Source organism: Engraulis encrasicolus, unplaced genomic scaffold (genome assembly GCF_034702125.1).
Source record: "Engraulis encrasicolus isolate BLACKSEA-1 unplaced genomic scaffold, IST_EnEncr_1.0 scaffold_43_np1212, whole genome shotgun sequence".
In the NCBI taxonomy this organism is placed as follows: Eukaryota; Metazoa; Chordata; class Actinopteri; order Clupeiformes; family Engraulidae; genus Engraulis; species Engraulis encrasicolus.
In genome coordinates this window covers 440,482-457,981 of record NW_026945742.1, presented here as the reverse complement: position 1 = coordinate 457,981, position 17,500 = coordinate 440,482, and the positions used below count along the sequence as shown (strand labels likewise).

The 17,500-nt window shown below is 48.4% G+C and overlaps 2 protein-coding genes across 2 annotated transcripts in view; one reads left to right on the top strand and one right to left on the bottom strand.

Annotated features, from left to right (window-relative positions):
* bag5 (BCL2 associated athanogene 5) overlaps positions 1 to 4,079 on the bottom strand; it is a 34,310-nt gene extending 30,231 nt beyond the window's left edge. The window contains exon 1 of the mRNA XM_063193534.1: positions 3,577 to 4,079. Within this exon, the coding sequence (XP_063049604.1) occupies positions 3,577 to 3,599 (23 nt within the window). The 5' untranslated portion in view covers positions 3,600 to 4,079. The remainder of the gene's footprint in view (positions 1 to 3,576) is intronic.
* A 94-nt stretch (positions 4,080 to 4,173) lies between these two features.
* LOC134444059 (cytochrome c oxidase assembly factor 8) overlaps positions 4,174 to 17,500 on the top strand; it is a 13,712-nt gene continuing 385 nt past the window's right edge. Inside the window, exons 1-5 of the mRNA XM_063193533.1 lie at positions 4,174 to 4,415; positions 7,785 to 7,982; positions 14,375 to 14,438; positions 15,200 to 15,290; positions 15,530 to 17,500. The exon at positions 15,530 to 17,500 is cut by the window's right edge and continues 385 nt beyond it. Of these exons, the coding sequence (XP_063049603.1) occupies positions 4,269 to 4,415; positions 7,785 to 7,982; positions 14,375 to 14,438; positions 15,200 to 15,290; positions 15,530 to 15,629 (600 nt within the window). The 5' untranslated portion in view covers positions 4,174 to 4,268 and the 3' untranslated portion in view covers positions 15,630 to 17,500. The remainder of the gene's footprint in view (positions 4,416 to 7,784; positions 7,983 to 14,374; positions 14,439 to 15,199; positions 15,291 to 15,529) is intronic.

The following is a 17,500-nucleotide window of genomic DNA, read 5'->3' as shown; positions in this document are numbered from 1 at the left end:
ATCCCCTCATCTTTCCTTCCCCTCTCTCCTCCTCCATCCCCTCATCTTTCATCCATCTCTCCTCCACACTCTCTCTCTATCTGCCCATCTCCTCCTCTGCCTGCATATCTCTCTCCTCTCATCAGAACTCTTCTATCGCTCCTCCATCACTCTCCTTTCATCACATTCTCTTCTCATTCTCTCCTCTCCTCTCCTCCTCTCGCCACTCCTCTCATCTCCTCTCCTCTCTTCTTCTCCTCATTCACCCCTCTTTTCCTCATCTCTCCTTTCCTCAGTCATCTCCTCCCTCCTCTCCTCTCCTCTCTTCTCTTCTCCTCCTCATTCTCTCATTTTTCCTCATCTCCTCTTTTCTCCCCTCTTCTCCTCATTCCCTCCATTGTTGTTTTCTCTCACTCCTTGTCTCCTCTTTCTGTTTACCTGCTCCCTCCATCCCCCATCCCCTCCTCTCACTTTCTCAGACATTAGCAGCATGCCTGTTAGCTTGTTAGCATGCCTGTTAGCTTGTTAGCATGCCTGTTAGCTTGTTAGCATGCTACTTTATGAGAAGCAATGGTGGCTGCACATGCTGGGGTCAGGGAGTACACAGAACAAACACACACACAAATACACACACACACACACACACACACACACACCAAAACACCAAATAAGCACACACACGCACACACGCACACACACACACACACGCACACACACACACACACACACCAAAAGACCAAACAAGCACAGACCAGGGCCGTAGTAGCCAGTGCAGGTGTATGACTCCTATGGATGGGTAATGGGATAGCGGAGTGGAGAGCATGGTGGAGGATGGTGGGGGGAGGGAGGAGGGAGTGTAGAGTCATGGACAGTGTGGGGTGCCAGTGTAAATGGGCACAAGGATGGCATGAGGAGGGGACATGGGTGCCAGTGTAAATGGGCAATAGGATGGCATTGGGTGTAGGGGGCATGGGTGGCACTAGGATGGTATGGGTGTAGGGGGCATGGGTGAGTGCCACTAGGATGGCATAGGGTGTAGGGGGCATGGGTGGCACTAGGATGGCATTGGGTGTAGGGGGCATGGGTGGCACTAGGATGGCATTGGGTGTAGGGGGCATGGGTGGCACTAGGATGGCATTGGGTGTAGGGGGCATGGATGAATTCCACTAGGATGGCATTGGGTGTCAGTGCATAGAGTTCCACTAGGATGGCATTGGGTGTAGGGGGCATGGATGAATTCCACTAGGATGGCATGAGGAGGGGGCATGGGTGCCAGTGTAAATGGGCACTAGGATGGTATGGGTGTAGGGGGCATGGGTGGCACTAGGATCGTATCAGGGGGGGCACTGTAGGTTGGCATGTGGCATTAGAGATGTCTGAGATGGGGAGGGGGTCGAGGTGGGCAGGGCATGGGGTGTTGGCAGGCAGAGGTTGGCCTGTGTGTGTGTGCGTGCCAGTGTGTCTGCGTGCCGGTGTGTGCGTGCGTGCGTGTACGTGCCAGTCTGTCTGTGTGTGCGCACGTGCCGGTGTATGCGCGTGCGTGCCGGTGTGTGTGTGCGTGCGTGTCCGTGCCAGTGTGCGCGTGTGTGTGTGCATGTGTGTGTGTGTGTGTGTGTGCGTTGCCATGGCTTCTCCTGCCACAGCGTCAAGCCCAACACACCAGATGGAGATGCTCAAGCCACACGACCCAGCAGGGGCACACACACACACACACACACACACACACACACACACGCACACACACACACACACACACACACACACACACACACACACGCACAACAAGGGATTCCACAGAGCCACCCCTCCCTCCCATGCAAACCTTAGCACATCCCTATTATTACACAACACACACAGGACAGGTCTACTGCTGCTCTGCAACACACACACACACACACACACACACGCACGCACGCACGCACGCACGCACATCAACTGTTCTGTTCTGCACATCCCTGGCTAACCTGAACCGTTATGTCCACCGCCCCATCACCATCATCCCCGCGCCATCATCAGACCTCCTGGCGGCGGGAATGTCCTGCTGCCTGCCTCGAGCCGTAATGTCACGCCTGTCTGGAACTCACTGACACCAGGCTGCTGCCCGTTTCTCGGTAAATAATATGCGCGCTCTGCATTCCAGCCCCGGTGCCAACACCCATGCCATGTCGCCGTTATCAGTCCAGAGAGAGAGGGAGAGAAAGAGAGAGAGAGAGAGAGAGCTGTTATTGAGGCAATAACACGTCGCCCCCTTCTCTCCTCTCCTCGAGACCAGGCTCGCTGCCAACAGAACACCAGCAGCGTTCTATTCGAGCGTTCTATACGCCCTCGAGGCCCTTCCCCGTCCTCTCCCGTTCCTACCGACGACAGCAGCATCGGCGTCAGCGCGCTAGCAATAATATCTCACCGCCACGCGCCATCCCACATTGGCAGAATATTTCTCACCTTTTCAAAACGCGAAACACATTCGCGCACATTGCTACGGAGGTCTGTTTCCATCCGCTAAGCAGAACAATAAAGGGTTTGGCACTTCCAGTGTGTTCGACGGACAACGCTGGAGCAGCAGAGAGTTCGATGGAATGGATGTGCGTTCTACCTCCTCTCGCCCGTGTGTTCACCTCACATCAACACAGTTGCGCTGCTCACACGCTGAACTGAACTGCAATGCCGCCGCCCCTCCCTCCTCTCTCTCTCTCTCTCTCTCTCTCTCTCTCTCTCTCTCTCTCTCTCTCTCTCTCTCTCTCTCTCTCTCTCTCTCTCCCCCCACTCCACCACACGGTACCAACTCAGGGGAGGGGAGGGGGTCCTCTTCTCTCCTCTCCTCTCTCATCCCATCTCCCCTCTCTGCCTCTGTCGCTACCCATCACGGGTGAAAATACTCCCTTACGCACACACAAAGCGCCGCCTGGCCAAAGTCCTCTCTGAGCTCACACACACACACACACACACACACACACACACACACACACACACACACACACACACACACACACACACACACACACACACACCCGTTTGGCCTCCCAGGGGGGCGGATGTGGTGATGATGGGGGATGACAGCGGTTGTCAGAGGGAGATTGCAGCCAGTCCGGTCTCTAGAATATGCCATCCTGAAGGGCAGCTGGGCTGGATATTAGGGACATATTATTCAGCATAAAGGCAGCCAGGGCTGGGCTGGATATTAGGCACATATCCACATGCTCTCCAGACCAGGCCAACGCACACCAGCTCTTCTGTTCTGTTCTGTTCTGTCCTGCTCTGGCTGTCATGACACACGGCACGTGCATTCCCCAAATCTCTCTGCGTGTAATCTGGTTTAATGTCGCGACTGGGTGAGAGGGGTGGGGACAGATTATCCAGGGGGCAGTCAGCCACGGCGCTGTGAAGGCCAGGTGGGTAACTGGTGCACAATAGAAGTGCGACCCTCCCCAGCCAGACGCACTGAACCCTCCTTGAGGACATCAGAGATGTGGGTTTAGCCTACAAGTCAAGCGCTACCCCAACAAGCCAACAACCCCGTGCGAGCAATAGACATTCATACACAGAGAGAGACACGCACATCCCAGAGCACCAAGTTGCATATTCTTGAGGTCTTCTTACCTGCATAGCCACCGGACAGCCATGGTGTGTTAAAATAGACACTCCAGCGCTATCCACATCACACTGTAGGCACACAGCAGCCCTGGGGAATTGTTATTCAGCCTCTTCAAGCGCACTTCGCCGGGGCCAGTTGGCCAAACAAGCCGATGCAGTCAAAGATGTTTGGGATGCCTTTCCCCTTTCCCGTCAAACCGAAGCGTAATCGCAGACAAGACGAGACGAGACAGTCATTTTACTTGTTGCTGTTTAGCACACTGACTGACTTGTTTACTCCGTTTATAGCACCTGCGAATCCGCCTTGTCAGAGATGGGAAACCCTAATGAAAACATTCAGTTCACACCAGCTAATAGAAATACATACAACTTCTTCTTCACAAAAGATTCAACGTGTAAATTGGTCAGTGACTTTAACCATACACGTCCAGGGTAAAACCAGCCGTTTAAAACGAAGATTATTTTGGATAATCCTGAAATTCTTCTTGTATTCTTGTTCGGAAAACTGTCTGGTCGTCCAGCCGAATATATCAACAGGAAACGTCAAACAGAAACGCCTGACGTCATGGTCACGTGGTAGACTATGCGCTGCGCAGGCACGTTGCTTGCTTGTTGCTGCTGCTCAGCTAAACGATGCAGAGTGTGAACGCTAAGGTCAGCTCTTGTAATTGTAATGAAGCAAATTAAATCTTCGTGACATGAATGTCTCGGCGACAGGGGCTGTGTTACTGAGGTCAGGATGTTCTCACCCGTGGAGGAATGTCACATCATCTCTGATGAGCGCCGTCACTTGTAGCCGTTTACACAGCAAGGGACAAGCACCCAAACAGGACAGCCAGTCAGAGGTAACGTCCTGTTAGCAATGCAGGCTAACTTCACCTGCCTATTCAGTAAAGATTTTCTTCTGCAGATGCCTAGCTGGTGCCAATAATCTTCGGGTATCGTTCAACTGATGCCTAAAGCAGTGGGTAGAATATCAGGGCTTGCGATATTACATTCTATCCGCTTGCAATCTAACCTTGAGCCCTGCCCTCACTAATGTTGCGCTTCTGTTTGGCATGCAAGTGAAAGGCTAGAGGCTGTGGATTGTACTCTGGCTGTAAACAACAGGTTGCTTGGTGAGCAGAGGTGGCCAAAGTTAAAAAAAAAAAATAATAATAATAATAAAAAAAAATAACCCGTAATAAAAACCACACAGGTAACCTATCCGAGTAACCAGTAGACCTGTAGAACTCTACGCTGGTTGGATAGTTTGTGGTGGGTTCTTGTTAAGTTTGAAGTGTTTTTCAGTAACACAATGGAGTAATTGGTGTAACAGCATACGTCTGTGTAGTATCATCATGTGCTAGTCTTGTACTTACTTCATTGGATTCGGAACCTCTGTTGTCTCCCCTGTCACCTGTTGTTGTCTCTGCAGTCTCGCCTCCGTGGAGTCGGGCTGTCTATAGCAAGTTTTCGATACTAAATAGCCTATCTAATATGCAATGCAGTTTAACACCAGAACTACCACGGAGGGGTCAATTGACCTTTTTACCTAAAAGCCCCACCAGAGGGTCATTTGACCCTTTGGACCCCCTGCGGACACTCCTTTTGTTATGGAAATGTGGCTGAGACACTTGAGACACAGTGTGTGTGTGTGTGTGTGTGTGTGTGTGTGTGTGTGTGTGTGTGTGTGTGCGTGTGTGGATCATTTCCAATGCCTGTTGAGTGCTGTATCTCTGCATCTTTGTTCCTTGGAGAGGAGCTTCTTTCACCACAAAATTCTTGAGGGAAATGAAGCAGTAGTCCACATGCACTGGTATTTATCCATCTAACAATTGCCAGGTTGCATTGACATGAGTCGTTATGGTCACATGGCATGGGAGATTCACACGTTACAGTTTTTTCTCGATTGGTTTGGCTAATTTCTCGAAACTGAGATGACATTCTCAAAACAACACGGACAAATCCCCAAACCAACTTGCAATTTCCCAAAACAGAATGGCATTTTTCATTGCTTTCATCAGATATCAAATGCTTTGTACATGTCTCAAATGTTTAGTACATTTCTGCAGATGGATATGTACAAATACCCTTCAGTTGACACATTCAGCATACATTTAGCACATTTTCCAAATAAATTGACCTTGCTTATCTAAACGAATTAGACAATTCTCAGTCTAATGGTTGCCCTCTCCAAAACACGTCAGCATTATTTCATTGTGTAAGTCATCATATGCGAAGTGGTCTACGCAATTCCCAAAACAGTCAAGGACATCATATTTTAAGAATTTCATTACATAGTAAATTCGTGACAATGTTCAACAGGTCAGATGGTATTGTAACTTTACTAGTTAGTAGAAAATAATTTTACAACCGTGTATACTACAGTTTCCTCTGTTATTTGGCTAATTTCATGACATTTTTTCAAACGACATTCTGTTTTGAACAATTGCTAGTTGCTTTGCCATTTATCCATGTTATTTTGAGAATGTTATCTCTGTTTTGAGAAATGAGCCAAACCCATGAGAAACCTGTGATATATGGGCATTACTTTCTGTATATGAATTTACAGTAAAGAAAGTTAATGATAAATGCCCTTGGTAAATTATCTGTGTTTTCAAACTTCAATGGTTTCACTCACTTTTTCATTTTTATACATAGTCGAAATCTGTTAGTTGAACGTAGATAAAACACCTAACCATTTTGACTGGCAGTGCTTACACAATGGCAAAGGGACAATGTATTTTTGGGGTACTGATGATATATGTGGGGAAGAAATTTAGTTTTGACACATGGGTAAACTGTTTTTGGGGTGATATGAGCGAGTGATGAGGATCCATGTAGTTATGCTGAACCATCCAGTCTATTTTGACAGAAGGACTAAATGAATGCAATTGAACCAAAGCAATTGAGAAGGAGCTATGCCATTTTGATGGTACTGACTATTTATATGTGAGACAGTTTAGTGCTGATGCAAGAATGAGGTGTTTTGGGAGGTATATGACATTTTGCTAGTTATCTGAACTGTTGTGCAGAAGTGTAAGAATGTTTGGCCAAATGACCCAATGGTTATAGGAATGTCATCTCAGTTTCAAGAAATGAGCCAAACCAATCGAGAAAAACTGTTATTCAACCATTTTCTTGTTGCAGTCATGTGATTCGTCATGATCACATGGGACATTCACACGTTCATTGATGACTTACAGTATATGAAGAAAATGTGCTGACATGTTTTCAGGACAACCATAACACTGAGAAACAACCAATTGGGATAGATCAGCAAGGTACATTCATTTGAAAATTCTACTAAATGTAAGGTGATTATGTTAACTGTAGGATACTTGTACATAGCCATTTGCAAGGATGTACTAAATGATTGAGACATGTACAAAAGCATTTGAAATTTGATGAAAGCAATGATAAATGCCATTCTGTTGTGAGGAACTGCAAATTAGTTTTGGGATTTGCCCATGTTTTGAGAATGACATCTCAGTTTCAAGAAATGAGCCAAACCAATGGAGAAAAACTGCAACACACTGTCTGCCAAACTGTGCTATCTGTCTTTGCTGCTGATATCTTCATGCAAGTTGCTATTTACCTGTGGTGATTTTGGAGGCTGACAGCCCTTGGGAAGAAGCTGTCTGTCCCTGTTTGTCTTGGCTGTTAGCACTGTAAGGTGTGACCCCCTCACCCCTCACCCCACACACGGCCCCTAACAGCCTCATTACCATAACAAAATGAGTGATTAGTGTATTAGGTAAAAGCCGCAGGGTCAAATGACCCCTCTCTGGTACTTCTAGGTAGGCAGAAAAATCCTGGTAGTTCTAGTGTTAACGTGATGCAGCATGTAGTATGCACCACGTAATGCAGTCATAATGTCACAATATCATCATACTTTGGTTGGTGTGACTATTTGTTTATGTGACTTGGTAGGTGCTTGAGCAGCAAGACTAAATTAGTTCATTACAATTCTTTATACTCCCTCCTTTACCCCTCCTCTCTCTCTCCTGGCCCTCTCCACCGCTCTTTCTCCACCTCCCTCTTTTCTTCTCCTCTCTGTCCCTCCACCTCTCTCCCTCATCTTCTCTTCTCTCTCTTCTCTCCCCCTATCTCCCTCATCTTCTCTTCTCTCTCTTCTCTCCCCCTATCTCCCTCATCTTCTCTTCTCTCTCTTCTCTCCCTCTCTCCACCTCTATCCCTCATCTTCTCTTCTCTCTCCATCTCTGTTTCAGAGGGCCAGCTTTAGCCCCTCCTCCAGCTCTAAGAATGACTGGATTGGTCCTCCTGACCGCCTGTCAAACCTGCGGCCAATCATCTACCACATCCCGGAGAACGAGACCCCCCTGGAGCGACGCCTTCGACACCTGCGCCAGGAGACCGAGGACTGGAACCACCACTTCTGGACCAATCAGAACATCACATTCAGCAAGGTAAGAGCCAATGAAGACCTCACATTCAGCACGGTCTAGTCCAATTAGAACATCACATTCAGCACGGTCTAGTCCAATTAGAACATCACATTCAGCAAGGTATGGACCAATCAGAACATCACATTCAGCAAGGTATGGACCAATCAGAACATCACATTCAGCAAGGTATGGACCAATCAGAACATCACATCCATTAAGGTCTTAGTCTAGTGTTTCTCTCCGGGGCGGTACAGCCCCCCAGGGGGCGTTGGGGAGTTCTACTCTGTGGGGGGGGCGTTGTGAAGGATCCAGCTAGTGATGGAAGTCTGGCACAGCGCGCCGGAACGTGTTTCAAAACATCAACAGCGAAAACCATAAAACCACTGTTCCGAAGTTTGCTGTAGAATGGGAAAAACCATTTGACATATTACTTATGAAACGGTAAACTGTTAGCCTAGAAATCTAGACGCCGTACAGCAAAAAGCTGTACCAGGGTCTAGGAGGGCTGGGCAGCAGTGTGGGCGGGATAAACGGTTGCTTCAGCACTCAACGCCACGCAATTGGATGGCAAACAACCAATCCCCACACACTTCTGTGTAACGTCACAGCTGTCTTGTGAAGCGGCAACTCCGAGGCGTCGTAGCAGTGAATGCGTGTGATCACCACAGCCACAAACAAGTTTCCCAATAAATCGTGTTTTCACTTACATAGTTCAAAAATGCCTCGTTTTCAACCACACAGCCCTCCTTGATCAACCAGCGAAATGTTGAGCAATTTGGGGCTTGTTAAATGGTCATATTTATGATTGTTGTCAACATGGCATGTTCGGTGTTAGCTAGCTAGCTGTATACCCTGCCGGCCGGGGAGCGGCCTGCGTTGGGAGCGACAATCAGGGAATCTGCGTGTGATGACCACAGCCACAAAAGTGTCCTAATAAATCATGTTTTCACTTATACAGTTCAAAAATGGCCCTCCTTGATCAACCAGCGAAATGTTGAGCCATTTTGGGCTTGTTAAATGGTTATATTTATGATTGTTGTCAACATGGCATGTTCGGTGTTAGCTAGCTAGCTGTATACCCATAACTAATACACGGATACCAAGCTCTGTGTAATTGACGACAGATTGGCTAGCCGCTAGCTCGGTAGACTAGGTGTCATTCCCATCTATTTAGTAAGCGACTTACAGACTTCCAAAGCTCCCAAATGTCTCGTTTTTAATGACATGGATCTTACTAGAATTTGGGGCAGGCATAATACAAGGCTGTTATTGACGACAGGTTAGTTAGCCACTAGCTTGGTAGACCATGTAATTCCCATCTATTTAGTAAGCTACTCAAAGACTTTCAAAGCTCCCAAATGTCTCGTTTTTAATGGCATGTGTCTTATTAGAAATTGGGGCAGCAATATCATTCTACACATACAGTAGTGGTCTGATAATAGCGTGTGACTATCTGGTTCTGTAAAATGCTCAACTTAGCTTACCGAGCTAGTTTAAAACATCGAATGATCAAATGGTAATGTGTTGTGATCTATTTGTGTCCGATAAGTTCATAGTGTATTAATACATCAATCCATGTCAGACACGAAATGTATTATCATCCAGGCTTTTTAAATTAAGTGAACACTTTCGTGCCGTACGTAGCACGGACGGACACCATGCTTCTTCTTAGAAAGTTTCCTGTTTACTAAGTAGCCCGGCCCCCCTCGCGATTTGATTGGCCCTGTCATCGGATAACTTTCAGCCTCGCAAAACGACCGGGGTCCGCTAGACTGCCCCCGGGAGCAAATTCAATTTGCGGTCGCTAGGGGCGTCTAGATTTCTAGGCTAGTAAACTGTTACAGTTTTCCGAAAGCAACTGCAGTGTTTCGCGCTGCCACACGGACGGACCAGCAGCGCATTCATGCGTTAGGTCAGAGCAGAGCCGTCATCTGCCAGGTCGCAGTGTAGAAATTTCATTACGTCCCACTTTATTGATAGACTGGTAGACAACACCTCACCTCACCTCCTCCTCCTCCCCTCGCTTCACCTCCACCTCCTCCTCACCTCCTCATCTCCTCTCCTCACCTCCTCACTTCCACCTCTTCACCTCCTCTTCCTCACTCCCCCTCCTCCTCACTTCACCTCCTTTTCACCTCACCTCCTCTTCCTCACTCCCCCTCCTCCTCACTTCACCTCACCTTACCTCACTTTCTCCTCACCTGCCCGCCTGACCTCTTCCTCACTCCACCTCCTCCCCATCCTCCTCCTCCTCTTCCTCCCCCTTCACCTACACCTCCTCCTCCTCCTCACCTCACCTCCTCCTCATTCCTCCTCCTCACTTCACCTCCACCTCTTCACCTCCTCTTCCTCACTCCCTCTTCTCTTCACTACACCACCTCCTCCACCTCCTCCACCCTCCTCACTACACACCCCACCTCCTCCACACTCCTCCCTCCTCACCCCACCTCCTCCACACTCCTCTCTCCTCACCCCACCTCCTCCTCCTCACTTCACCTCCTCACCCCACCTTCTCCTCTCCTAGCCACCACCTCCTCCTCACCTTGCCTCCTTGCACTGTTCTGCTCTTCCCAATTCCACTACTGCTTCTTTAACAGCACCTCTCCTCCTCTCTTATCTTCCTCACTATTGCTCCTCTACTTTCCTCTCTCTGCTTCCTCTGTCTCTTACTGCCCCCTTACGCCTCTCCTCTCTACTCCCTCTCTCTCTCTCTCTCTCCTCTGTCATCTCCTCCTCTTCTCCTCTCCTCCCCCTCTCCTCTCTCCTCTCCTCTCCTCTCCTCTCCTCTCCTCTCCTCATCCCCCTCTCTCCTCTCCTCTCCTCTCCTCTCCTCATCCCCCTCTCTCCTCTCCTCTCCTCTCCTCTCCTCTCCTCTCCTCTCCTCTCCTCTCCTCTCCTCATCCCCCTCTCTCCTCTCCTCTCCTCTCTTCTCACCCCCCTCTCCTCTCCTCTCCTCTCCTCTCCTCTCCTCTCCCCCTCTCTTCTCCTCTTCTCCTCTCCTCTCCTCTCCTCTCCTCTCCCCTCCCCTCCCCTCCCCTCCTCTCTCCTCTCCTCTCCTCTCCTCTCCTCTCCTCTCCCCTCGTCTCACCCTCCTCTCCTCTCCCCTTCTCTCCCCTTCTCTCCCCTTCTCTCCTCTCCCCTCCTCTCCTCTCCTCTCTTCTCCTCTCCTCTCTTCTCCTCTCCTCTCTCTCTCCTCTCTCTCTCCCCTCATCTCCCCTCCTCTCTTTCCTCTCATTCTCTCCTCTCCTCCCCTCTCTTCTCCTCTTACTACTACTCTTACTCCTGCCCCCTCTCCTCTCCTCTCCTCCCTCCTCTCCTCTCCTGTCCTCTCCTCTCCTATCCCCCCCTCTCCTATCCTCTCCTCTCCTCTTTTCTCCTATCCTATCCTATCCTCTCCTCTTTTCTCCTCTCCTCTCCACTCCTCTCCTCTCCTCTCCTCCCCTCTCCTCTTCTCTCTTCTCCTCTTTTCTTCTCTCTTCTCCTCTCTTCCCCTCTCTTCTCCTCTCCTCTCCTCTCTCTCCTCTCCTCTCCCCTCCTCTCCTCTTCTCTCCTCTTCTCTCCTCTCCTCTCCTCTCCTCTCCCCTCCTCTTCCCTCTCCTCTCCTCTCCCCTCCTCTTCCCTCATCTCTCTCCTCTCTCCTTATGGCTCCCTCTCTCTGCTCCTCCTCTTCTTGAGGAAGGCTGCTGCCGTGTCTTGTCGCCCTTTTATGGTTTGTGACCTCTGGTGACCCCTAATGACCTCTAATGACCCTACTGCTCCTCCAGTATGACCTCTCAGATGACGTGTGGGGAATGTGTGTGTGATAATCAGTCTCAGATGTGTGCCAAAGTCAATGTGAGGTTAGAGTGTGTCAAGTCTAGCCAAGTCGACATTTCTTTACATGCACTGGTCATACAAAGAATAGAAATGATGTTTGTTACTTCCCCATTGCAGACAAACACATACTTTAGGTATAGACATAGCCAGTACACATATTGTGTGTGTGTGTGGGTGTGTGTGTGGGTGTGTGAGAGAGGGAGAGTTTCTTGGCTTGTAGCTGTGTACCACCAGTTTGCTGCTGTTGTGTGTGGTGGCCAGAAGAGGGCAGCACAAGGTCACATGACGCTACCCCAGCTCTATGGCGGCAGTTAACAGAAGATTACAAAGTAAAAACAATAACTTAAGTTATGAATAATTAGGTAGTTTTGGACATCCTTCACCATTTAGGTCACAGGTCACACTAGTACAACTATTAAAGATCATATCAGGGGATGAAAGCAAAGTGAAAGTGAAAACCCAACTGGGAAACTCCAACTCCCATTGTCATTGTGACACAGCACTCCACTGCACACAAGTGTTCACTGCACACAACGAAATTACATTTATACTTCGGTTGTTAACTTAAGTTCTGTGTGTTGTTATTCTGTGTGTCTTCTTTAACTCATTGGCTGCCAGCCATTTTCATAAAAGAGTACCTCGGAGTGCCAGCCATTTTTCAGCATTTTGGGTGTTTTTTGGAGGCTCACAGAAAATTGAGTTCTGTGTCTATGTCAACACCATACCTATCAAAACACAGATTAGACGCTCATCTGTCATCAGAAAAAAATGGTGTCTCTCTACCCCTTTCCGTTCTTTCATAATCATCTGTTGAAATTAAGTGGAATTCGCCAAAATGCTGCTTTCCAGCCAAAAAGCTGAGAAAACGCCATTTGAAGTAGAACTATAACTGCAAACGTTTTTGCCCGTAATGGCATCGTCCTAACAACTCCAAACCTATCAGCTGCTATTACACAGTCTTCTGTCATCTGTAGCCTGAACAAAAAGATCATTTGTATGACCTTTTCAACCTAATATACTGAAATATAACGGGGGGACTCGAAAACAAGGGTGTTTTGGTTTAGTTGCTGGCGCGCAGCATGGATCATGACAGCAGTTGCCCCTAACTCCGGTAACTCCCTACCTCTCCCTCTCCCTCTCTCTCTCCCCTCGTTGGAGAACGAATCACATCTGGTTTATTTCCTCCAGAAATAGTACCGTGTTGTGTCTTGTGGTTGTGGGGAGGGAGGCAGGTAGGCAGGCAGCACCGCTTAGCGTAGCTTACTGCAGCTTCTTTGGCAGAGCGGACAATTTGCAGATTGATGATTACTGTCATCATGGTTCTGCTATAGTGATCTTGTCATATATTGTTCAATGAATTTTCTTTTGATAAAGTACTGATCACACATCCAACATTTCACAAGCCGATTGGAGTGGTGAATGCTAGCTGGTCTGAGGCTAAGTGCAATGCTTTCTAATGTGAGCTGAATGCATCTGACCAGACACAAAGGCTACTCTGTTCCAAGAATCTGCAACCCCCCTGTCTTTTTTGATGATACAGTAAGCTGATCATACTATACAGATCCATAAAAATAACTGTGGATTGAGTAAAAAATAGTTGACTTACCAAGGCTCCTTTATTTAGGCTTAGTTGTAAGTTGTTAGCGATTTCGTGCTAGCTAGCTAGCTAGCGTAGCAAACTTTATACCCAAGTTACCTCAGTTGGGACCAAGGAGGTCATTGTTGGGACACATCACCACTAGTCCCCTGTTAGATGATATTTTGTAAGCAACATCCTGATGTTGTGTAGGCTGATCACATTATCCAAAATGAAAGGTTGTCACACAGATCATCTCATGGTGTATTTTGGGCAAGTTAGCTACAATGCCTTCTAGCTAGATAGCAACAGGGGATTGTATTTTGGTCATGAGAGGAAGGTTTTTTTTTTGGTCAGGGTCTGACACTAAAATCAGTAGCCTACCTGTGTTAAAATCAGAGGGCAAGAAAGTAGACTACTGTCACAGGTGCTTTACTTTCAAAAATGATTTTGCTATGCTACTTTTGAGATTATATTATAATAGTAAAAAAGGGGTGTTTTTGTCTTGACATTTCATCTTGCTCTGAGCTAAAGCCCTGCCTTGACTGTTCCTAAGGACACTTCTGCCACCTACAGGAACAGTTAGAAAATGCCTAGAGGCTTGAAATTCATACAGAAGATAGGTCAGACCGTCCTCGAGGCCTGGCTGTAAAAAAACGCAATTGTCGGCGAACGTCGTCGAAGGTAGGGGGCGTCACTATTTGAAATAACGTCATTCGACGGCCAAGGCAGCCAATGAGTTAATTAATATTGTGTGGGTTGTTGAGTAAAGTTGTGTGTTGCTAAGATTCTGTGTTGTTGTTCTTATAGTAAAGTTCTGTGTTGGTAACTGCGGTTCCGTGTTCTTGTAGTAAAGTTCTGTGTTCTTAACTGCGGTTCCATGTTCTTGTAGTAAAGTTCTGTGTTCTTAACTGCGGTTCCATGTTCTTTTAGTAAAGTTCTGTGTTGGTAACTGTGGTTCCGTGTTCTTGTAGTAAAGTTCAGTGTTGTTAACTGTGGTTCCGTGTTCTTGTTCCGCCAGGAGAAGGAGGAGTACATCGTGGCCCAGCTGAAGACCAAGGGGCTGACGGAACGGGATGAGAAAGGTAAGACGGAACACTATGTGCTGTGGGTTCTAGATGTCTCTTCTGCATGTTCCAAAGGGATGCTGTGGGTTCTAGAATCTAGAGATGCTTCTTCAGTGTGCTCTAGCAGAGATTTTGATAGGAAGGGGAGATAGGACAGCCATGTAATCGTACATAGAAATTAACGGTGAAGATTCGTAACGCAAATATGGCGTCTACCCGCACATCTCCCGCCTTTCTGGTAACAAGAGCCAATGTGCCTGCTGAGCTGCGGTGCCAGTGATCCAATCATCTGGCTGCATCGGCACACGCGAAATGATGCGCATGCTCAGTTGTGAAAAGCCGTTGCTCTCGTGCCGTTACGGAACTACTGCGCCTGCGCTCTGTCAAAAAAAACGTGAGAAAAGTGGCTTAAAAAGCTTTGTTTTGACTCTTTTACCACAACTAAGCAGTCTAGATTGAACAGTTTTTCACGGTGTTTTCAACCATATGGTTTTCACAACCGCAGGGTTCTTCCCTGTCCTATACTCAGTTTCCCCATTCATTTTTCCCATTGAGTCTCAGATCTGGTCTACTTAATCGCGAAATACCACTCTGAAGGCGTCGCCAAGATGGCCGCCATATGTCCCGTCTCAATCTAAACTGTCTCTGGCTCTAGATGCTGTGTTCTGTAAAGGGCTGTTCCCTAATCTGCGTTGTCTGGTTCCGTAATCTGCGTTGTCTGGTTCCGTAATTTGCGTTGTCTGGTTCTGTGATCTGCGTTATGTGGTTCTGGTTCTCAGGGAAGAAGCGCGTTCTAAGTACAGAGGAGATGGCCGTGTTCTACAAAAACTTCCTGGACAAGAACTACAGACGACACGCAGACTACAACAGGTCAGTATGGGCACAGACATGAACACACACACACACACCTACACACACACCTACATACACACACACACACACACACACACACACACACACAGACACACACACACAGACACAGTCAGTATAGACTACATCATGAGCTGGAGACGGTTGCCTGCTTGTCTAACACCCTGTCGTGTGTGTGTGTGTGTGTGTGTGTGTGTGTGTGTGTGTGTGTGTGTGTGTGTGTGTGTGTGTGTGTGTAGGGAGTGGTACCAGAGGAACTTCACCATCACGCTGATGATGGGACGCGTGGCTCTGCTGAGGATCTGGAGGAGGCTGAGACCGGGGAAGCACACCACCTGAACACACACACACACACACACACACACACACACACACACACACACACACACACACACACACACACACACAGCGCTGAGACCGGGGAAGCCCACCACCTGAACACACACACACACACACACACACACACACCGGGCTAACACACTGAAGAGAGAAATATCCGGCCGCCTGAACACCTGCATCTGAGAGGAGCGACGAAGGACCCACAAGCTGTTGGACACCCTGAGAGGGTTGTGTGTGTGTGTGTGTGTGTGTGTGTGTGTGTGTGTGTGTGTGTGTGTGTGTGCGCGCGCCCTGAAGCCTCTTGCCCTGATGGACTCCTGAATACCAGTTGTGATGTCACTGCATTGTCATGACTACAGTGGTGACGTCACTGCATTGTCATGACTACAGTGGTGACGTCACTGCATTGTCATGACTACGGTGTTAATGTGACCGGGTCAAAGACGTCCAACATGTCCTTCAGTGCAACGGATACTTTTGCTTACTGTAAATGCAAAAAAAAAAGAGATTTTTGGCTTGGCTTTCATGCATTCACTTTTCAAAAAAATGTTTTGAAATGTCATGTTTTTCACAGTTACAGTAAGCAAAAGCATCTGTTAGCACTGAAGGACAGTGTCATGTTGGACATCACTGCGTTGTCATGACTACGGTGTTCACGTGACCGCGTTGACATGACTAGGGGTGGCGTCACATCACTGCGTTGTCATGACTACGGTGTTCACGTGACCGCGTTGACATGTCTAGGGGTGGCGTCACATCACTGCGTTGTCATGACTACTGTGTTCACGTGACCGCATTGACATGTCTAGGGGTGGCGTCACATCACTGCGTTGTCATGACTACGGTGTTCACGTGACCGCGTTGACATGTCTAGGGGTGGCGTCACATCACTGCGTTGTCATGACTACGGTGTTCACGTGACCGCGTTGACATGTCTAGGGGTGGCGTCACATCACTGCGTTGTCATGACTACGGTGTTCACGTGACCGCGTTGACATGTCTAGGGGTGGCGTCACATCACTGCGTTGTCATGACTACGGTGTTCACGTGACCGCGTTGACATGTCTAGGGGTGGCGTCACATCACTGCGTTGACATGACTACGGTGTTCACGTGACCGCGTTGACATGACTAGGGGTGGCGTCACATCACTGCGTTGTCATGACTACGGTGTTCACGTGACCGCGTTGACATGTCTAGGGGTGGCGTCACATCACTGCGTTGTCATGACTACGGTGTTCACGTGACCGCGTTGACATGTCTAGGGGTGGCGTCACATCACTGCGTTGTCATGACTACGGTGTTCACGTGACCGCGTTGACATGACTAGGGGTGGCGTCACATCACTGCGTTGTCATGACTACGGTGTTCACGTGACCGCGTTGACATGACTAGGGGTGGCGTCACATCACTGCGTTGTCATGACTACGGTGTTCACGTGACCGCGTTGGCATGTCTAGGGGTGGCGTCACATCACTGCGTTGATATGACTACGGTGTTCATGTGACCGCGTTGACATGACTAGGGGTGGCGTCACATCAGTGCTGCGGTGGTTCAGTGGCTACAGGCTACCTGTGTTGGCCATTGTGATACACTGCAAATCACCTAAAGATATACATACTCCTACATATAGAAAGACAGACTCCACACCCTGAACATGCCCCCACATACACACACCGCAGTGCACCAGTGGACTCCAAATGGCGGCCCGCGGGCCAGATCCGGACGGGACACGGCAAACATTTGGCCCCTCATGAGGTTGGAACAAATGAAAACGTATAGGCCTACATAATGTATACGTGTGCTATATGTGGCCATACGGGCGGACTATTTGTTTGGCTCTCAGCTTCATTTGTTCTGCATAATTTGGCC